Source organism: Panthera leo, chromosome A2 (assembly GCF_018350215.1).
Source record: "Panthera leo isolate Ple1 chromosome A2, P.leo_Ple1_pat1.1, whole genome shotgun sequence".
NCBI classification, from domain to species: domain Eukaryota; kingdom Metazoa; phylum Chordata; class Mammalia; order Carnivora; family Felidae; genus Panthera; species Panthera leo.
In genome coordinates, this window is record NC_056680.1 from 81,950,606 (window position 1) to 81,971,140 (window position 20,535).

The 20,535-nt window shown below is 35.9% G+C and overlaps 1 protein-coding gene across 1 annotated transcript in view; it reads right to left on the reverse strand.

Moving 5' to 3' along the window:
* MAGI2 (membrane associated guanylate kinase, WW and PDZ domain containing 2) overlaps positions 1-20,535 on the reverse strand; it is a 1,332,916-nt gene that overhangs the window by 499,964 nt on the left and 812,417 nt on the right. Inside the window, exon 4 of the mRNA XM_042916449.1 lies at positions 801-1,013. Coding sequence (XP_042772383.1) covers positions 801-1,013 — 213 coding nt within the window. The remainder of the gene's footprint in view (positions 1-800; positions 1,014-20,535) is intronic.

Here is a 20,535-nt window from a genome sequence, read left to right on the forward strand (position 1 = left end):
CGTGTTAACATTTTTTCAAGAGCTTTAACAGAGCTCTTAGATTTTCAATGCCTACTCATATGCTGTTATTAAAAAATAAATAAGCTTAGAGGCTACAAGAATGCCATACTTTTGGTAACATTTAATTATGAATAATATAATGAAAAAAATTCATTTTTAGAAATAAACTATTTAGCACTCTATTAGTAATAAACACAAGAAAATAGCAAAGCCATACCTTGCACAAACACACTTTATATCTGCCTGACATTCTTTATATATATGATATGATAGATCATATATGAAAGAGATAACAAGTTTTCCTTGTTCAAGGGCAGGTGTCTTCACAAAGTCAATGTATAAAGATGCTTTCTCCACATTGTCAGATTAGATAGTAAGGGTAGAGGGAAAACTGTATGGACACGCTATAGCTGTGGTCATTTTGAGGACTGTATTCATTGAAGTTGTTAACTAAATCATATGACACAACCTCACACAGTTTACAGAACTGTGAGTATAGCAAGATTTCTAAGGATAGATTTTTATCTAACATTAGTTAACAAAGAAAGACCCCAGAACTTTCCACAATCATATTCATGACTTGTAACATTTTCTAAGATGTAGAAACCATTCATGATATTGCCATTAATACTGTGTAAGTGAAACAAAGACTGAGAAACTTGAATGAATTGCTTGATAAGTCAAAATTAAAACAATAAGATGGATACAAGAATTATGTCCTTTCCATTTGATACCATCATCTTCTCTCTGAAGATAACTATAATCATAGGTATACATGTACATACATATAAATGACTAACCTGGTGTTACTACTCCATTTCCATTGACCACAGGCCTCTCTTCCTCTTCCTCCTCAGGAGGCTCTATACTTGCTTTCTCCATGTTGCTCACTGATTTATTCCTCTTCCGTTTTCCTTCAGCACTTGGAGTGGCTCCCGGAAGTATCTGGTCTGTCACATTTAATAATAATGGTGCTGGTTCTGCTGGAGGCTTCGGCGTGCCGTAGTAATTGTCTGCAAATGATACCAAAACATGGATTTAAATATTCTCCTACTGTATGCATAATTCATAAAGATTGGAAATTATATTGATAAATATGCATCCTGTTTCTTACATACATATGTATTTTACATGCATATGATTTTTTTATCCTTTCACATTTTTATATATACCTTTATTTATTGCTTCTATTGAATTGGGCTTTAATGCTTAAATAAGGGTACAGATTTATCTTCATTCTCACCTTTTGCCAAACCAAAATATAGTCATATGTATTCGTCTCATATGGCTCATAGCAATTTCTAAATTATTTTTAAAATTTGATAACCTTTTTAAAAATAATGTCTGAATAAGGGTGCAGGTGACTTTTTTTTAAAGCAAATCTCACAACATTCTGGAAAGCAAAGCACATTGTGCTTTTCTCCAGCTTTCAGAGGGCTCTGGCTGTTGTCCTTGATGCATATAGCAGCCTGCCCAGAGTGGTATCTCCATGCCAGTTTAATGGTTCACATGGCTACTGACAGTGGGCCTGCTGCCCTAATCATTCTTCAGATTACTACAGCTCTTTTTCCCATAGCTCCATGACTGGAGTGATGGAATATTTGTTTCTCCCATCAGTCTGTCAGACTTCTCAAAGAAGGAGACTAATTGTTATTTCTCTCTGTAATAACAGCCTGACACATAGTAGGCATAGAATAAATATTTACTAAGTGAGTACCTTTATATATTTAAGGCAAATTATTTATAGTCTAAAATTTTGATTGGTTAAGAACATAATGGTGTTTTACAAAATCAGTGTTATACTTTTAGCATCATCTTCGAAACCCACATTGGCGTTTTCAGTTAATTGAATAATTTATGCACATATTTGCTACTCATTCATTAAAATCTTTATTTAGTACTGACTCTACACCCAAACACTCCAATATATGTTTGAGAGAAAACGATGAATATAAAACAATCCTTGTCTTCCAGATGCTCAACAGTGTTGTGTGGAAGATAGGTGCATTTGACATCAAGCAGATAAGTATTATAACAGGAAATAGGACTAAGTACTGCAACCAAGGAGACACAGAGGAAGAAGCACATCTCACTATCTGCAGAGGCCACTGAAGGCAACTGGGAAAACAGTGTTTTGCAAAAGAAACAAACTTTAACTAGAAGTCATGGGTTCTAGACTTGGCTTTTCTACATAACTACAATTCAGGGAAGTTACTTAACCTCACTAAGGCTCAATTTCTTCATCTATACATCGGAAACAGCATACTTGTTATACCTAAATTCTGGGTTGCAAATAACCAAAAACCAATTCTAGTTAGACTGAACATGACAGGGATGTGCTGAGAAGATATGGGATGATTAGTTGAAGGAAGAGGCTGAAAAATCTTGGGAAAAATGAGCAAAAGCAAAGGAATTCCGTCAAACACCAAAGTTGCCTCTGCTGGTCCCCAACTCTGAAAGCCCACAGCTCCACTGCCATGGGCACTGCCCTTGGCTGCCACTCCCTCAGCTAGAATGAATCCCAATCTCTGCTCAGGAGCTCTGATTCGCTCATTTCCAGGAAAACTCTCAGGCTGGGTTGTCTCATTGGCTAAGCCTCAGCCAGAGGGTGAGCTGTCAGATTAGGGCAGGAGAACGGCTGTTCTCCTTTGATTTGGGGAGAGGGAGCTGGAGTCCCACCTTCCACCCATCTCATCGCAGGGCCCTCTCCAGGAAGGAATGGTCTTGGAGTGCTGGGTCAGCAGGAATGACCAATGTCTACTACACTTGCCCTCATCACTGGGTTGCTGTGAAGAAGAAGGATTATGAAGAAGTGCTTCATAGGCTGTAAAATTGCAATAGTCTTAATGGCAGTGTAAACGTCCTGCTGGCACTAAGTGAATATTCCAAAGGCTAGCTGGAACACTAATGCTGTTGCTCATTTTCATGGATATTCACAGTTGTAAGAAAAATACAATGGGAAAAAATATCATCATGTAAGGTGGTTCTTATACATGTAAAACTTTTATACAGACGTCTGAAAAGTGGATGATAGACATTTTGCTAAAGGTTACTTTCTAATTTAATTTAGAGCATTTCAAATGAATCAGACCTTTGAATGTTCTTGCTGAATTCTGAGCAAACAAAAACTGCTAGTTACTTCTTAGCAGTCTATTAATTATTATTATATTTCAGCATCCCTAAGGGCTTGCACCATTCTCAGTACACTGCTATGCTTTCTATGGAATCTCAATATTTAACTGCTTATCTAATAAACATAAAGTGAAACTAATAAATCACCCTACATGTCCCAATAAATAACATACTTTTAAGTAGTATTCTGAGAACTTTAATGCTTTCAAATATATACAGTATTAAGAAAAATGGATCATGTTTCAGTGTTATTTTTCTTCCAACTTGTCTCTTATGGTTTAAATCTCCCTGAGGTAGAAACATAACCTTTTATTAATTAGAAATAAATTCATTGCTCAGGCTAAAAATAAATATTAAATAACAGATTCTGTTGAATTTATATTGCTAAGTAATTACACCTATTGGCATGTGATGTGATTATAAATTATACAGTAATATTCTATTTCTACAATTTGATTTATGAAAATAAGACTACAGATTAAATTTTAGATGTAAAACTGTATGAATCATTAGTTAAAATGTTAAGATTATCTTCATTAGCAATAATAACAATTTAGAAGAGGCACAGAAATAACCCATATAGTTACTACACTTGAGACATATAATTTAGAGAGAATATGCTATTATACCAAATCCAATGCATAGAACAAGGCAACCAGAAATACCTAAACTAAGTTGAAGAATTAATCAGGTAGTCAGGTAGCTAAGTCATTGGAACTCTGATAGAAGTCTATAGAAATCCATATACTAAGGGAAAATTGTGCCTGTTAGGTAAAATATCAACATGTTTTCAGAAGAAAATAAAAACCAAAACTGTTTTTAAATACAATTTGTAAAGTGTCCTGTTAAGAATGAAATGCCTCTAAGGTACAGTGCCAACGTTTAGAGAATCTAAAATCTCAAAATATAGTAACACTATGGTGTAATGTTTAATGGCACAGATCATGCAGAAATACACCTGTCTTTGAATCCTTGTGTCCCCTAAACTGGTAACTTCTTTACATCCTTAAATTTTTTTAGTTAAACCAGGAACATAGGGCTGTAAGATGACTATAGTCACAACAGCAACCACAATAACAATTATTAACATCACCACCACCACTACCACGTAATTTACTGAGCTGGATACTGTAATGACATTTAACTTATGCACTCTTGGATCAAATGAGGACTAGAATACCTCTTACTCCATAGTGCTGTTTAAGGATTAATGATAACTAAGGAATGCATAATGTGACTGGATCAGAACAGGTCTCCATATATGGTGGCTACTTTGGTTATTTATCACAAAACAGTATGAAATCATTCTGTCTCTACACTTAAAAGAAAATGGGAGGCCCCAGAAATTAATCTATTTACCAATATTATACATGAAGCCAGTAGAAAACCTGTATCTGTTTGTCTTAGGACCTCATCTCTTCAAAATACTACATTGCCTCTCAAGAGGGGGTGGGGGGAAAAGTGTGATGAAATTTGCATTTCTGCCCTGAACTGACAGCAAGAGAAATTGATTCAAACCCACAACCAATAGGCACAAATGTATCACTTTCAAAAGGGAAAGGTGATAATTGCTACTAAATAATAAAGCTGGAGCAGTTTAGGTGATTTTTTTTCTCTCCTTGCTTCCAAAAATGTGCATATGTGTGTATGCACGTGTGCACGCATATGTGTGTTTGGGGGGGATGAGGTGGGATATTATAGGCTTTTCTAGTACGCTTTTTACTGAATACATCTTGTAAAGAATGACGTATTTATTAGCAGTTTCATGCAAATTTAATATAAAGTTGTATTTTTTAATTGAATATGATGACAAAATCAAATGATATGTAAAATTGCTCACTTAGTTCTATTGTAATGACGATCATCAATACATTACATAGTCTTATTTTTAATCAATGCCTGGGGTAAAAAAGACAATTTTTTGAGGAATTTGATTTATTCCTCAGCTTTTTAAGTACTTAAAATAATGATTTTCTCCATAAAGTTATAGTTATAAAAGAGTGAAACAGGGTGGATGCACCTATTTATTGGTTTTTTTTGAGATTTTATTTTTTTATTTTTAATATAATTTATTGTCAAATTGGTTTCCATACAACACCCAGTGCTCATCCCAACAAGTGCCCTCCTCAATGCCCGTCACCCACTTTCCCCTCTTCCCCACTCCCCATCAACCCTCAGTTTGTTCTCAGTTATTTAAGAGTCTCTTATGATTTGACCTCCTCTCTCTCTGTACCTTTTTTTTCCCCTTCCCCTCCCTCACAGTCTTCTGTTAAGTTTCTCAAGATCCACATATGAGTGAAAACATATGGTATTTGTCTTTCTCTGACTGACTTATTTCACTTAGCATAATGCCCTCCAATTCCATCCATGTTGCTGTAAATGGCCAGATTTCATTCTTTTCATCACCAAGTAGTATTCCATTGTACATATAAACCACATCTTCTTTATCCATTCATCAGTTGATGGACCTTTAGGCTCTTTCCATAATTTGGCTATTGTTGAAAATGCTGCTATAAACATTGGGGTACATGTGCCCCTATGAATGCACCTATTTCTGATATAATAAACACAGAAAAGCTTTCTAGAAATCTGAATAAAAAGGATAGTCTATAAAATGTCAATAATTGCTTTTATAATGAAAAAATAAATAAATGCCCACTTACAATGGAAGCTTTACTAATTTCTTGTGAAGGAAGAGGGACTAAAACAGATTACATCACTATGAACTAAACTTGCCTAGAGACTCCTTTGAAAATTACATACCTTATTAAAATTATTATTTAAGAAAGAGAGAGAGCACGACTGCGGGAGGAGGGCAGAACAAGAGAGAGAGAGAATCCTAGGCAGGCTCCACACTCAGCATGAAGCCCTATGCGGGGCTTGACTCCACAACTCTGGGATCATGACCCAAGCCAAAATCAAGAGTTGGATGTTCAACCTACTGAGCCATCCAAATGCCCCCCATTACCCACTTTTATGCAGACCTATTCCTAAGTCTTCTAAAAGAGACAAAAATAGCTTTCTAAATAACTTTTCATGTAGCTCACTTGAAGACTATCATGGAATTATCTCTCTTCTTATTAGACCAAATAATCTTTTCAAAACATCTTAATCTTTTAAAAATGTTTTTGTCTTTTTTCTGACCTTTCCCAGGTGTTCGTTTATTTGTCTTTCCACACTGATTTTAATGGTGAAGCCAAGGAGTCAAAAGAAATAGGAGACTACTTCAATGAATTATAAACTATTCTCTTTTCTTTACCCTAGTCTTTATTGAAAGAGAATAGACACCAAAATAGTATTTTCTAAGATGTACCATATCCTTTATGCCTTTAAGTTCTGACACTATGATAAAAAGTAGACATTATACTAAATGTCTACTATACTATACTAATACTATACTAATACTAATACTAATACTAATACTAATACTAATACTATACTAATTTTATGTATGAGGAAATGTAATAGTCCAAACTGAAATACTTTGAAATGCTTTTACTTATTTCCAACATGTTTTCCCTTTAAATAAGATCAATTTTCATGATGAAAACATGTGATTTATTATGTAGTGCATTTGGCTTTTTAAGTAGTATTTTCAGATGCTAACTCTGTCGTTTCAGTCCATTGGGTGTATAATGATAGCATGTGTAGAGTTTACATCAAATGGTCATAGTTCATTCTATATGGCACCCAAGTGGAGCTGGATTTTAGAAAGATAATATTCTTGTCTTCAAGATACCTCACATATTAAAGTCTTGACCCTCATTCCCCCCCAATATTCTCAGTGCTTTTATTCCCATTTTGGTAACCAGAAAGAATCAATTTCAGATAATGGCTTAGTAGAGAAGAGATGACTGCCTATGGGTCTCTGGGGCATGTACACAACACAGCCCATCACTGAGATCCCCAGAGAGCCTGAGAATCTGTGCTTGTGTTGGAAACAATGTGTGACAAAATTTAAGAGGTTGGGCATCTCATCATTTGTGTCTTACAGTTTTATAAATAGAGCAAATAGTTTGATACTTGGCCTCCTTAATGGCACTTGCGAAATCTGACTCTTGACGTTAAGCAGAAATGAGAAATTCAGAGTTCCAGATCTACTTGCAACTAATCATGTTAGAAAACCTGCAAGATCATAAGTAAAAAATTATTTTTATCCACATCAGAGGTTTAGATTTTTATTAACAGAAACAAATCATAAAAGGATTCAAAATTCAAATGTTAAGATATGCTCAACTTACTACCCAAGGGATATTAATAAGTTAAAATTAGTATCAAAAACCATCATAACTTGTCAGCCATGGCAAGAATCACAGTCATATGGCTAGAGTTAGTATTTTAGAAATTATGTAAATACAAAACAAAGTTAGTAAATGCAATATAGACAATATTCTGTTTTTCTAAAATTGCACTTCCTACCAGAAAACAAGACTCAGAGTCTTGCTTTAGAATACTTTTTGCCAACTGGTTTTTGAAGTTATTTTTGTAAGCAGTTCTGATACTTAAATTTAGTCTCCCACAAAAAGGTATCATTTTCTCATCATGTCATCTGTAGTTAGTCGCCTCGAACCAAGATGCAAAAACTCTGGCCCCAATAGATAATGTCTTTTTCCCTTGTGGAGGAAAGTATTAAGCTCACGTATGCCAGAGATATGACAACACGCAAAATGACATTTTGTCACTATACCTGCACTGAACAGTAATTGTTGAATTTTTTGAAAATTCAATGTTAAATGTGACTTTCAAAATGTGCATAGTGGTGGGGTGCTTGGGTGGTTCAGTCGGTTAGGCATCCGACTTCAGCCAAGGTCATGATCTTACAGTTCGTGAGTTCAAGCCCTGCGTCGGGCTCTGTGCTGACAGCTCAGAGCCTGAAGCCTGCTTTAGATTCTGTGTCTCCCTCTATCTCTGCCCCTCTCCTGCTGTACTCTGTCTCTCTGTCTCCCCAAAATAAATAATTAAGAAAAATTCAAAATGTGCATAGTGGTGCAAACAATGTGAAAGTTTCTGTGTTTTCATATGCCAAATTGAATTGTTTTGCAACAAAGTTCACCTAAGAATTTCAGGTTTATTTTAAATTACATAAACATTGGTTTTTACATTACTATCCCTAATGACAAACACTGAATTTTTACTGTCTTCAATTGTCCATCAGTGCTTTTCAGAAATCTTAAATCATGTCAATGATTTAATCTAACATTTTCTGAAATGTGTTTGCAAGTTTTCAATAGGTTCCTTCTGGTCATTCTGACCGAATTTTCATATATTCATGTTAGCTAGTGTGGACAGGCACAAGACAAATCTTTGCTAAATGTAGCTGTCCACAGACTGGGTAGGGTAGGTGGTTCACTTATTTAAAGGGAGTCAGTAACCCCTCTCTTTAGTGACTCCTCCCTTGAGGCATTACTCGAAAGAGTTCAGAATATTTCTCTCCTGTGCCAAATAGCATAAACAAACAGAAATTATTCAAGGAAATCTTTAAGAGAACAGAAGGAAGTTACACACAATTATTCAATATCAAATATACATCTATTTCCAAAGTAAAGCATTTGAACATGTATAATTCTAGCAACACCAAAAAATGCACAAGCCCTATTCACAAGCATATCATATTTAAAAAATATTAAATCCCTTAGAGCAGCACTGCCTAGTAAAAATGTAATGTGAGCCACAAATACAAGCTACACATGCAATTTAAATTTTTCTACTTATCCATGCTTCATTAAAAAAGGAAAAAAGAAAGATGAAAGTTATTGTAATAATATATTTTGCTTTGTCCAATATATCAAAAATATTATCATTTCAGTATATGATCAATATAAAGAGTTATGAATGTAATAATTTACTTTCTTTCTTACTATGTCTTCAAAACCCAGTGTATAATTTACACTTACAGCACCTCTTGCTTTGGACAAATCCCATTTCAAGTGCTGATTAGCCATATCTGAATAGTGGCTACTAGACTGGACAGCATAGCCTTAGACAATCCATTTTATCAAATAACATTTTAGGTTACCATATTATCACCTGAGTCATTTTTCTCATATGTCATAAAGTGAAAACTGAATAAACACCAAAAACATAATAACAATTTCAGGTGACATTGGGTCAATGATATTTCTCTTGTTCAATTGCTTTGCTACACATGTGGATGGAGTACATGTAAAATACTATTAATCACCAAACAGATGTACATTTCCTAGCAGAGCTCTTTCACCCTGCTTCTCAATCTTCAATTTATCTTGCCCTACCTTGAAAAATCCACATTTGGCTTTATTACGAAGTTAAAGGTTAAAAGGAAAAAAGAATAAATGTTTCATGTGAATAATGTAAATGTGAACTTGCAGGAGCATCCTTCTTATGTTCAAATTCTCTTTACAAACAGTCTCAACTCATAAAGGAATTGTCGACTCATGGTAATGATGTAAAAATGGATACATTATTTATATTTGTTGTCCTCTCTCTTGTTATCTCTTTAGTAGCACATTCGCATTTTGAGGATCCATAGCTCTTATTACCCAGTGCCTCACTTTGCTTTCATTTAGGCTCCTACTTTCATACCTCATGCTTATAAAAATTCCAATTTTCTTTTTCCTCTATACAGTAGATGTGTCCCATTTCCAGTTTCTCTTGGGTCTTGCTAAGTGACTGGGTTTTAACACTCTAATAGACTAATTTTAAAATATTATTATTATTTTTATTTTTATTTTTGAGAGAGAGAGAGTGAGAGAGAGAGGAAGCACATGCATGAGCAGGGGAGGGGCAGAGACAAAGGGAGACAAAGGGAGACTGAGGATCCAAAGCAGGTTCTACACTTTCAGTGAAGAGTCCAGTGTGGGGCTTGAACCCACCAGCCATGAAATCATGGCTGAGCGAGCTGAAGTCAGATGTTTAACTGACTGAGCCAGCCAGGTGCCCCCACTCTAATAAACTATTTTAAACTAAGATGCTGGTAACTAAAACTGCTTTACTACATCCCATACAATACTTACATTTTACCAGTATTTAAACTCTAATCTAAAAGTTTAATCATGAAATTTGGGCTATAACTGGTCAATTCAGTGGTGGAACATATTTTCATAAGTGCCTTACATGCTATGAAACCACAAAAGAAGTGTTTTCCAGGGCACCTGGGTGGCTCAGTCAGTTGAACGTCTGACTCTTGATTTCGGCTCAGGTCATGATCCCTCTGTGGTGGGATCCAGCTCTGTATATGGCTCTGTGCTGAACATGGAGACTGCTTAGGATTCTCTCTCTCTCCCTCGGTCCCTCTCCTCCACTCACGTGAGCTCGCTTTCTCTCTCTCTCTCAAATTTAAAAAAAATAAAAAATAAAGTAAGTGTTTTCCTGGGTAGTCAAGGCACTCAGTGTGGTAAAGGTGATGACCTTTGGAGAACCTAAGTAAAATCTCAAAGCAAAGATTTTTGGAAAACAACACTGAGGGGAAAAAATTATATTATATTTCCAGTTAGTAATAATTTAACATGTCTACCTTTTTGAGTGGAAACCATTTTCAATTGTGTTATTAATTGCAATTAATTGTTGAAGTTTCTAGAGTGTCTAGTCAGCTCAATGCTTAAGAGACAGTCCCTTCACGGCTTAGTAAATAAAAAAAGCAGAAGTAAAAATTTGATAAATTTTTAAATGGGCATCTGTACAAAGCTCAGTGGATGTCTGAGATAGACATCTTGATTAAATTTGCTTTTTCAAAATTGAGCAAGAAAACTGAAACTTTCAAGGACAATATTATTTTTCTCACACAACATTTATGGCTTGTCATATAACTTCTTTCTCTCAATGGTGCTATTAACTGTGATACTATAAGATTACTAAGAAATTAAGAAACCTCCAAGACCTTCTTTTGTCACTGTCTTACAAATACAATACCTAGGGAAATTCTGATTAATTTTAATTTGATTGTTGGTTAATGACTAAAGAAATTAGCCAAATTTTCTAATCCTTGGTTGCTAATAAAAGTCAGAAAAACAGTATGAAAGAATTTTACTTCTGCTTGTAGAATTTGTCTGCTGGGTTTTTCCAAGGTTGGCAGAGTGGAAAGAAGTCTGCACACAGTAGAGGATCTGGGTTCTAACTGAGGTTCCTCTACTAACCCCCTACAAAACCTTGGATTAGGCATTAAACTCTTCTGAACCTTAGTTTTCTCACTTGTGAAATGACAGAATTGGGTCATAGTTCTGAAGTACTCACCTCCAAAATTCTGCAATGAAAACTTTTAAAGGATCTAATGGCACGTTATATTTCTTTGCCATTGTATCAGAAAGTCCTAAATTGAAAATAGAGAATGATAATAAAATGTAGCTAATAGTTTTAATTACTTGAGAGCCTGGACCTATTTGATTTCTTGACATAAATGTGGAGAACTGTCATTTTAGTCTCTTTTTATATTTCTTTGTGCATTCCCTTTTGGGAAGGTGGCTGTGGTTACAGAGTATTTCTATTTTTGTTCCAAGCCTTTCATTTGCATCCATACCCATTTGGTGAATTAGATAGTTGCTAAGTACACGACCACAGGATGTGAACTATGATTACTTTGTGGAAGGCCAAAGATGAAGCATTTCAACTTTGTATTTTAGTCCATGTAACGCTTTAAATTTTTCTGACTTTTAAAAGAGTCAGCGTTTTTAATGTGGTCATCTTCTGTGAGACATTCACAAACATAAATCCTAAGTGTTAGAGTATGGTTAAAGTTAGCAGATGTAATTTAGATATAAATAGAACAAATTTCTCAGCCAGGAGAACAATGAACAACCCAAAAGGCTAAAGAAAGTAAGAGTCTTTGGTATCTAACCATAAAGGCTTTGTACAATAACACAGATTTTTTTTCCCTCTAAATCGATATACACACAACCTATGAAAATCAACCTTATCGCAAAGAAAACTATCAGAACTACTGGTGCTTTATATTCCAAATGCCAGAAACCAACCATCAATTCTTAAATATGTATGTTTTATTGAGGTACACCTCTTCCAGTCCTCAAACTTTTACATTATAATGTTGCCTATCACATCATCCTTCTCATTTTGTGGTAAATTATGAAAGTACCAGAAATAAGAGTATAGTGTAGAAAAGTTGTTGCATTAATGAACAAAAAAAATAGAGGGAGAAATAAAAGTCAAAAAAAGTTCAGAAAAGAAGTGGAAAGAAAGGAAGAAAAAGACAGAGTAAGAGAGAGAGGAAAAGGTAGAAAATGAGGATGAAGAGGAGTAGATTTGGGAGGAGGAGGTGGAGGACTGTGATGTCACTTCCCATGAAGTTGTAGAGTTCTAAAATGATTCTTGAGGTGACATCCTGGCCCAAAGTCATGCATATGTGGCCATCCATCATCACCTAATAGCTGCTAACATACTAAGCAACATTGTCCAATATGGTAGCCACTTGCTACATCTGGCCATTGTGAACTTGGAATGTGACTGGTTTGCTTTGAGATGTGCTATAGTGTAAAATCCAATTTTGGATTTTACTTAATTTTAAAGACTGTCCAAAAAAAATAAGCAAACAAACATACCAGTAATCATTTTTATGTTAATTACATGTCAAAATGATAATGTTTACATTGCATAATGCTGCAATCCCTAGTCTAGTTCTAAAAAAAAAAAACAGGACTTAATAAATAGTCAATTACTAGTGGCAGATAATGACATCCATAACTAGTAAGAGTGGGTGAAGGTGAGGGTGAGAGCCAGGACAGTAATAGGCACTCGATGGACAAGAGGCTCAATCAGGAAGAGGGTTCAAGGATCACCACAGGGTGAGATTTTTATCAGCTAACCAAGCCAATGAGACCTGAGTGGTGGGCAGAGGGAGAGGTTATCATATATCCAATTGTTTCATCATTCATTCAGCAAATATTACTGAGACCCTTCTATGTGCTAGACATGGATTATCTCAAGGCACAATGGTGAACAAAACAAGCAAGTCCCCTTTGAAGCTTGCCTTCTATTGGGGAGACATTAATCAAATAATTAAGCAAACACAAAATTACAAACAAGGGCTATAAAGGTCAAGTAGTGGTATTTTTAAGAACTCTGAGAAAAGTTCAAATTAGGACAGTTAATTTGTGGAATTACGATTGAACACTCAGTTCCCTTTTTCCACCTAGGCCAAAATATTTCTGGATCAATACAGATCTTTAGAAAATGTAAGCGGCTTTTCTAAACAAGAAGAAATAAAATTTCTCCATCATTCCCAAAACTTGTCCCAAGGACTTCTCTGAAGGTCAAATGGCTGAACTATATGGAAGGTGATTTACATGTGAATGCGTGTGTGTGTGTGTGTGTGTGTGTGTGTGTGTGTGCACACGGGCATGTGTGTTTTGTCCCAAAATGAATCAAGTTGCTTAAAAAAGTTAATTGCAAAATTTCAGCTAAGTTAGCCAAAAAGTTCCCTCTTTCTCAATTTGACTCAGGACATAATTTATGTCGTAAAATACTTCTAATATTCCACAAATCAAAGGATACGTGGTTTGAAATTTAAAGCTTGTTTTTTGATGATGTGAAATGAATTGAAGATAGAGATGATGGCATGTTCAACATGATGACTGACCATCTCCCGCATTGGTACCGCAGAAATATGATCTTTGTTTCTAGACTGATTATCAGTGTGGACAGGTCATTCCTTCCTCCTGACTGCGAGGATGAAGGTGGAGTCAGCGAGAGGACATCTTTGCCCTGGCATTGAAGTCTATACTGAGATTGGAAAGGTAAGTAGAATCAAATGAAGGCTCAAGGGGTACAGGAACAAAGAGTATCCCAGGCTGAAGAAATAAATTTGCAAAACCTTGACTCTGGAGGAGGAAGAGTTCTTACAACTAAAAGGGGAACAGTGTGGCTGGAGCCAACAACAGGGGGAGCCCTTCAGTCAGAGATCATATGGAGCCTAAAAAGCTCTGTTAAGGAACTGGATTAATTTTCAAAAAGCAAAGGGAAGCACTGCAGGTTTGAACACACATTCAAATTTGTTTTTAAAATGGATTGCTAGGTCGCAGCAAGTAGAATGGACTAGAAGCAGCAAGAGGGATAGTCTTGAAGTTAATCAGGGATGTGTTGCAGGGGTTCAATGATGGTAATGGACACATGGGAGGTGATGGACATGGGGACAAGGAGACTCAGGTTTCAGAGAAAGAAAACAAAAAAACAGAATAATGTTTGGGCAGGAATTCATATTAGCCACCTGCTTGAAGGCTTGAAGCCTTTTCATGATGACCTCCCCTCCTTTCTCTCTGAAATAAGAAATATTGGACAGAACTTCCAAATTTTCTCCCGATACTCAGGATTCCTTTCAGAGATGCTGTGAATTGGCATGACCAAAGTGCAATATAAACTTTTTAAAACATTACAGAATCCTATACATCTTTATTTTCCTTTTTATAAGTCTTCATAGACATTCAGGCACTGATTGGTGTTCCTATCAGAGTTTGGTTATAACTCTTGTTAGAGCTGTTATGTTTATGGTAATTATTTATTTAATGTCTGCAGAGCACTAAATTTTGGCTTGTTAAAAGAAGCTATTTATCATTGAGCTTTGTTTTCCCAGCATCTACAATAGCACTGACACCTAGTCAATACTGAGTAAATGAATTTGTACACTGACAGAGCACCCACATTCTGTAAAGAAGATGCAACCCTTGTTGTTCTTTCTTGATTTGGGATCTTGCAGGAACTGCAAATTCTCAGGCCCCACCCCCACACATCCTAATCTCTGGGCTTGGGTCACTGCAGCTCATTCTGATGCACATTAACCACAGCTTTTCCTCAAAAACCACTGCATTTGCCTCAAGGGGAGATAGACCAATCAAATGAGGTTTATTTTGAAAGTCAAGCCAGCATAAGAAGGATTCAAGTAGCCTATTTTAGGATCTCTCATCATTCTTTTTTCCAAATAATCTTTATAAAAAGCTTCAGGATAATGTACATGTTTTTGGTGTTAAAATTCTGGGGAACCTGGCTGGCTCAGTTGAGACAGCATGCAACTCTTGATCTCAGGGTTGTGTGTTTGAGCCCCACATTGAGTGTAGAGATTATTTAAAGAAATATAAAAATTCTAATATGCAAACCAGTCAATGTTAGGGGTCAGCAAATTCCTCTCTCTCTTGGTAAAGAGCAAGAGAGCAAATATTTTAGGGTTTTCAGGTATATGGTCTCTGACATAACTAGTCAGTTTTGCTGTTGTAATGTGTAAGCAGTCACAGATAGCAAATAAATGAATGGGTATGGCTGGGCTCCAATAAAACAGTATTCATGGATACCAAAATTAGAATTTTGTGCCATTTTCATGTGACACAAAATACTATGCTCCTTTTGATTTTTTATGGTACCTAAAATATAGAAGTCATTCTTACCTTGTGGACAGTAAAAAAATAGGTGTTAGAGTAGATTTGGCCCACAGGACATGGATTGCCACCCTATGGTCTGTGTAATAATCAATTATTGGCATAATCTTCCAGGCCTACATTTCCACTCAAGTGATCATTTAATATGTGCCCAGCAAATAAGCAATACAGATAAAGTGCTTGTCTATGAGGAACTTAAGAGTCCAGAGGAGAAAAGATATTAAAATTAACCAAATAAAGAGATAAATAAAGGATCTGACAGAGTGCTGTAAGAAACAGTCATAGAGAAATCTACTTCAAGCAGGGTAGTAACAAAGGTCTATCTGAGGAGGTATCTGTTTAAATTGAGACCAGAAGAATGAAAATTTCTTTATTTTGTGAAAAGCCAGGAAAAGAGAGTTAATAGGCCAAAAAATAGCAGGTCACTAGGACAGGAAGGGATTACTGCATGCCTGGATTGGTAAATTAACACTGAGTTAACATCTTGGAAATAACAGGTAAGGAAGAGAAGCATAGGATTCAACCGGAAACACAAGCAGGAAGCAAATCATACAGGCCCTTGTTAGCTAAGTCAAAGGATTTGGGAAAAGTTATCCCAAGGGGAATCATGGTTTTACTTAAGGAAAGGCTATTCATTCTTGTTGCTATGTGGAAATAGTTTTGAAGGCGAGTAAGAGAGATGGGAGATGGTTGGAAGACTGGAGGAAGAATGTGTGTGAGTGTGCGTGTGTGTGTGTGTGTGTGCGCGCGCGCGTGTGTGTGTGACACATACACATCAGATATTATTAAAACTGAAATACTAATAGCAGAAATAAAATGATTTCACAAGCCCAAACTGATAAGCTTAAACTGCAGAATTTAACAAAACATTCCATACTAAAGAATCTATCTGGGCAGTATTTTGGAAGTCAATGGAGTGGGAGTTGATCTAAATACAAAACCAAATCTTCTAGGAAGAGGATAGAAAGCTTCATTCAACATTTTCCAACAGCTAAAGAGTGATATTGTTTATATGAATGCAGATAAGAAAAGGAACTCTGAATAAATAGGCAGGTAGGCCTCATGAATGAATAAGCTTTGATAGTTTACTGGTATTCAATCCAGCTCAGTAATGACATTTTTTTTCTATTACCAGAGGCATTTATCTAATAACACAACCCTATTAGTAGATCTGTCTAAATTGATATTGAAAGGACAATTAAATCTAGCACTCAGGCTACAGCCACTACTCCATGTGGTAGGTTAGAAGGTATTGAACGTCATTTTTTTTTTTAAAGGTATACTGTTAACATTGGGGGCATTAACGCTAATTAGAGTAATGACTTCATTCAGCAATTTCCTTTTTATGAGGCCATTTGAATCAGGCTCTCTCCTCCATATGAAAGGGCAAATCCTTATTAATTTAGATGATTGCCTCATAGGAATGAATACTAAATGAAAACAATACCACAGGCCCAGGCTACCATTTCTTCTTCATTACTCCATGTCACAATTATAGTGGTAACAAGATGAGAACATTTAAAATTTGTCTTCTACAGTGATTCACACACAGGTCTCCAGTAATCTTCCCCAACAATCTCCTTATACTCAGAAAAGAAAGCTAATTTCATGTTTGGAAGTTCCATTTTAAAACATGAGTGCTGATGAAAAATATGAACTATGGGCTTTTTTAGTTCATATCTTTATTTAGAAATACTAGAATCCATTGCCACCAACTAAGGTAAATAATCACTCACGTAAGTATTGAGTTTTGTATTAATCAATTGAAGCATCGCTTAGAAATTTAAAAAGTAACCCAAATCAAATTTTTCCATCACTCTCTTAATTTACATCATGAGCAACCAACAGCCTATGTGTAACTATGAGCTTCAAGAAACAATTGCTGTGCTTTGAGCTGGAGGCAGCATGTTGAAATTCATGAATTACAACTCGTCCGACAAGAGTCTTTGATGGCTCCAGGGACTGGAAATAGAATATGAAACTTTCACCCAAAGGTCATTGGCTCCAATTTGGCCTAAACTCGTAGTGACTAAAAGTTATTATCGATAGACAGGTGTTCAGCAAGTGCTACAAAATGAATCAGTGGTTTCAGCGTAATTTCTAAAAGACAGGTTTCTATGTCAGGAACTCATGATTACCTCATGCCCTAAGGTGGATAGTTTTAGACAGGAGTCAAGACATTGACTGAAAGGAGATAGTCCACCACCTTCTAGCCTTTACAAACGGTCTTTTTAGATGGGGATAGCCAAAAGTTTTTGGGCAACTGGCAAGAATGTTAGTTGATGTTTTTGTTGTTGTTGTTGTTGTTTTTAATTTGGAAGGTAGAGATATACATTGATATCTAACTACAATCTCTCCAAAAATCCTTGTTTATGTTTAAACAAAATATCACAGTTTTTAGTGGGAAATGCTAAAAAAGATTTTATTAAAGACAATTTAATACTCTTGCCACCTAGAGAGTGATCTGCAGATCAGCAGCGTCAGCATCACCTAGTTTATTAGAATTGCAAACTTTCAAGCCCACTCCAGACACACTGAATCAGAATCTGCATTTTAACAAGATCTTCAGGTAATTCAGATGCACAATAAAGTTTGAAGAATACAGTATGTCTAGAGGACACATTGTACAGCTGCTCAGTGAACACAAAGTGCACTCAATAAACATATGTTGATGAAAATAAAGACCTGAATACTGTGTCTGTATGTTAATTTCAAAATCTAGTATCCTCTGCTGTTTGTATTACTTATGTTGCCACTTATAAAATTGCCTGCTTAGGGGCACCTGGATGGCTCAGTCGGTTGAGTATCCGACTTCAGCTTGGGTCACTGTCTCGCAGTTTGTTGGTTCGAGCCCCACGTGGGGCTTTGTGCAGCTACAGCTGGGAACCTGGACCCTGCTTCTGATTCTGTGTCTCCCTCTCTCTCTGACATACCCCCACTAGCACTCTGTCTCTGTCTCTCTCAAAAACAAATAAGCATTTAAAAATTTAAAAAAGTAAAATAAAATAAAATTGCCTGCTTACTTAGTCTTTTAGCATCCCCATTAGACTTTAAGCTCCTAGAGGGCAGGGATTCAACCAGACATTCATTTTTATTCCAGTTTATGTTTTATCAGTTGAATAATGAAATTACAGGTCTTCGTTACCTTATGTTAAATTAAGTCATGCTAAATAATCCTATTCTCATGCAACACTAATTTAAACAGATTCTGTTTACCTGAGAGACCTGAGGAGTTATCATGATGTCCAGGATTATTAACCAGTAGTAAATTGCTAAACCACTGTTTAATGACATTAATGGTTGAATACGTGGTAAGGTATTTTGTCCACTCTCCTAAACTTGTAGCAACTGCCAAATTAAATACTCAGACCAATTTTTAAAATGGCTTTGTGTAGAACATATTGCTATTTAATACATTTCATTAAATTTAGCCAACATGAGACTGATTAACTGGGAAATATTAAAATTTGGATTATTATTTTATTTGCATGAATGTTTATAGTCACTATCTCCCAAAGGAAAATCTAAAACACATTAACTTTATGGTACTAATAAATCATTTAGCCTGAAGTTCAGCTGCTCCCTAGTATCTGAGGCTTCTATTCTAAGAATAGACAAAAAAAAATTAGTACAGTATTGCATTTTCCCCAATATATCTTTTATTGCTCTTTTAAAATTGCCCAAACAAAAAGTTCATATACTTGGGTACCCAATGTTTTCAAAAGTGGCTCTCAAGTCAGCTAGACATGTCAGCCAGGCAAGGTCCCTAAATTCTCTGAGCCCATATTTCAACATTTGTTTGTTTAAGAAAATGGTGAAACCAACTTTATAAAACTATTCGGAGCATTTAATGAAATTAACATGAACATGTTTTTTGGCATATAAGTGCTTCAGGGATGTTTGCTACTCATTTTGGTTACTACTTCTACTGCTATTACTGCTACTTCCATTACTTTTTCTATTATGATTTCCTCCCTCCCCCTCCCCCTCTTCCTCCCTTCTCCTCCCCCTCCTCCCCCTCCTCCTCCTCTTCCAAATGCTGCTGGTACTACAACTTCAATATTTGTTTTGAGATCACTGGGTTTTTTAAATAATTGAACATATAAGATCCACTCCTACACAGTTCACCAGGTAACATCAAAACATAATGCCCCAAATTAAAGAAAAACTTAAATATATTTAAGTCTGCAGGTATAATTATCTTTTCTAGAAATGCTAAAGATTCTCAATTATGGCTTAATCTGATCTTGGCCTTTCTTTAGGCTTGCAAAATTAACCATTTGATTGTGCTGATTAGGATACTGTCAACAGCTGTGGCCCCCTACACCCTTCTCCTTATAGAAAAGAATGATCTTTTTATTATGTGAGTTGTGAGAGCCTCATCTTTCCTTCTACCTAGGAGCAGTATGACCTAGCAGAGCATGAGCATGACCCATGGACTCAGACAACAATGGGTTAAAATCTGGGCTCTGCCACATGGTAGCTGTGCAACCGTGAGCATGTTCTAACATTTATAAAACATATAGAGATAATAATAGCACCTTCCACATAGAGTTGTGAGGATATTAAATAAAAATCTGCATGTTTTCTTTGCATAGTGGTCCACATTGTGCAATGGCCACTGCCATTGTTAAGTAACTGATAAGTGTTATTTTTATTGCCTAGACCTGAAATATTAAAAGACTGGGGGACAGAGTTTCTGCCCAGTGGTCAGACTCACTTAATTATATCCTCAGTAGAGGACACCTCTTAATGTCCTAATTTTAGGAACTAGGGTGCCAAGATTTCCTCAAACTTTCAGGCTTTCTTTTTATCTACCTCTAGGATTGGGTTCACTGACAACCTGGCTAATATTATGCCCTTTAACTTGCCCTAGATCATGGTAACCTACTGACCTTCTAATTCCATTCTTAAGCTCATTGTTTTTGCCTTCAGAATTGGACGGGGTCTTGACCAACCATGTAGTCCAAACTCTCATTTCAGATGTTTCAGTTATGTCTGCTTATCCAGTGCTCATTCAGCTTCTGTTTCTAACACTTCCAATGTTGGCAAT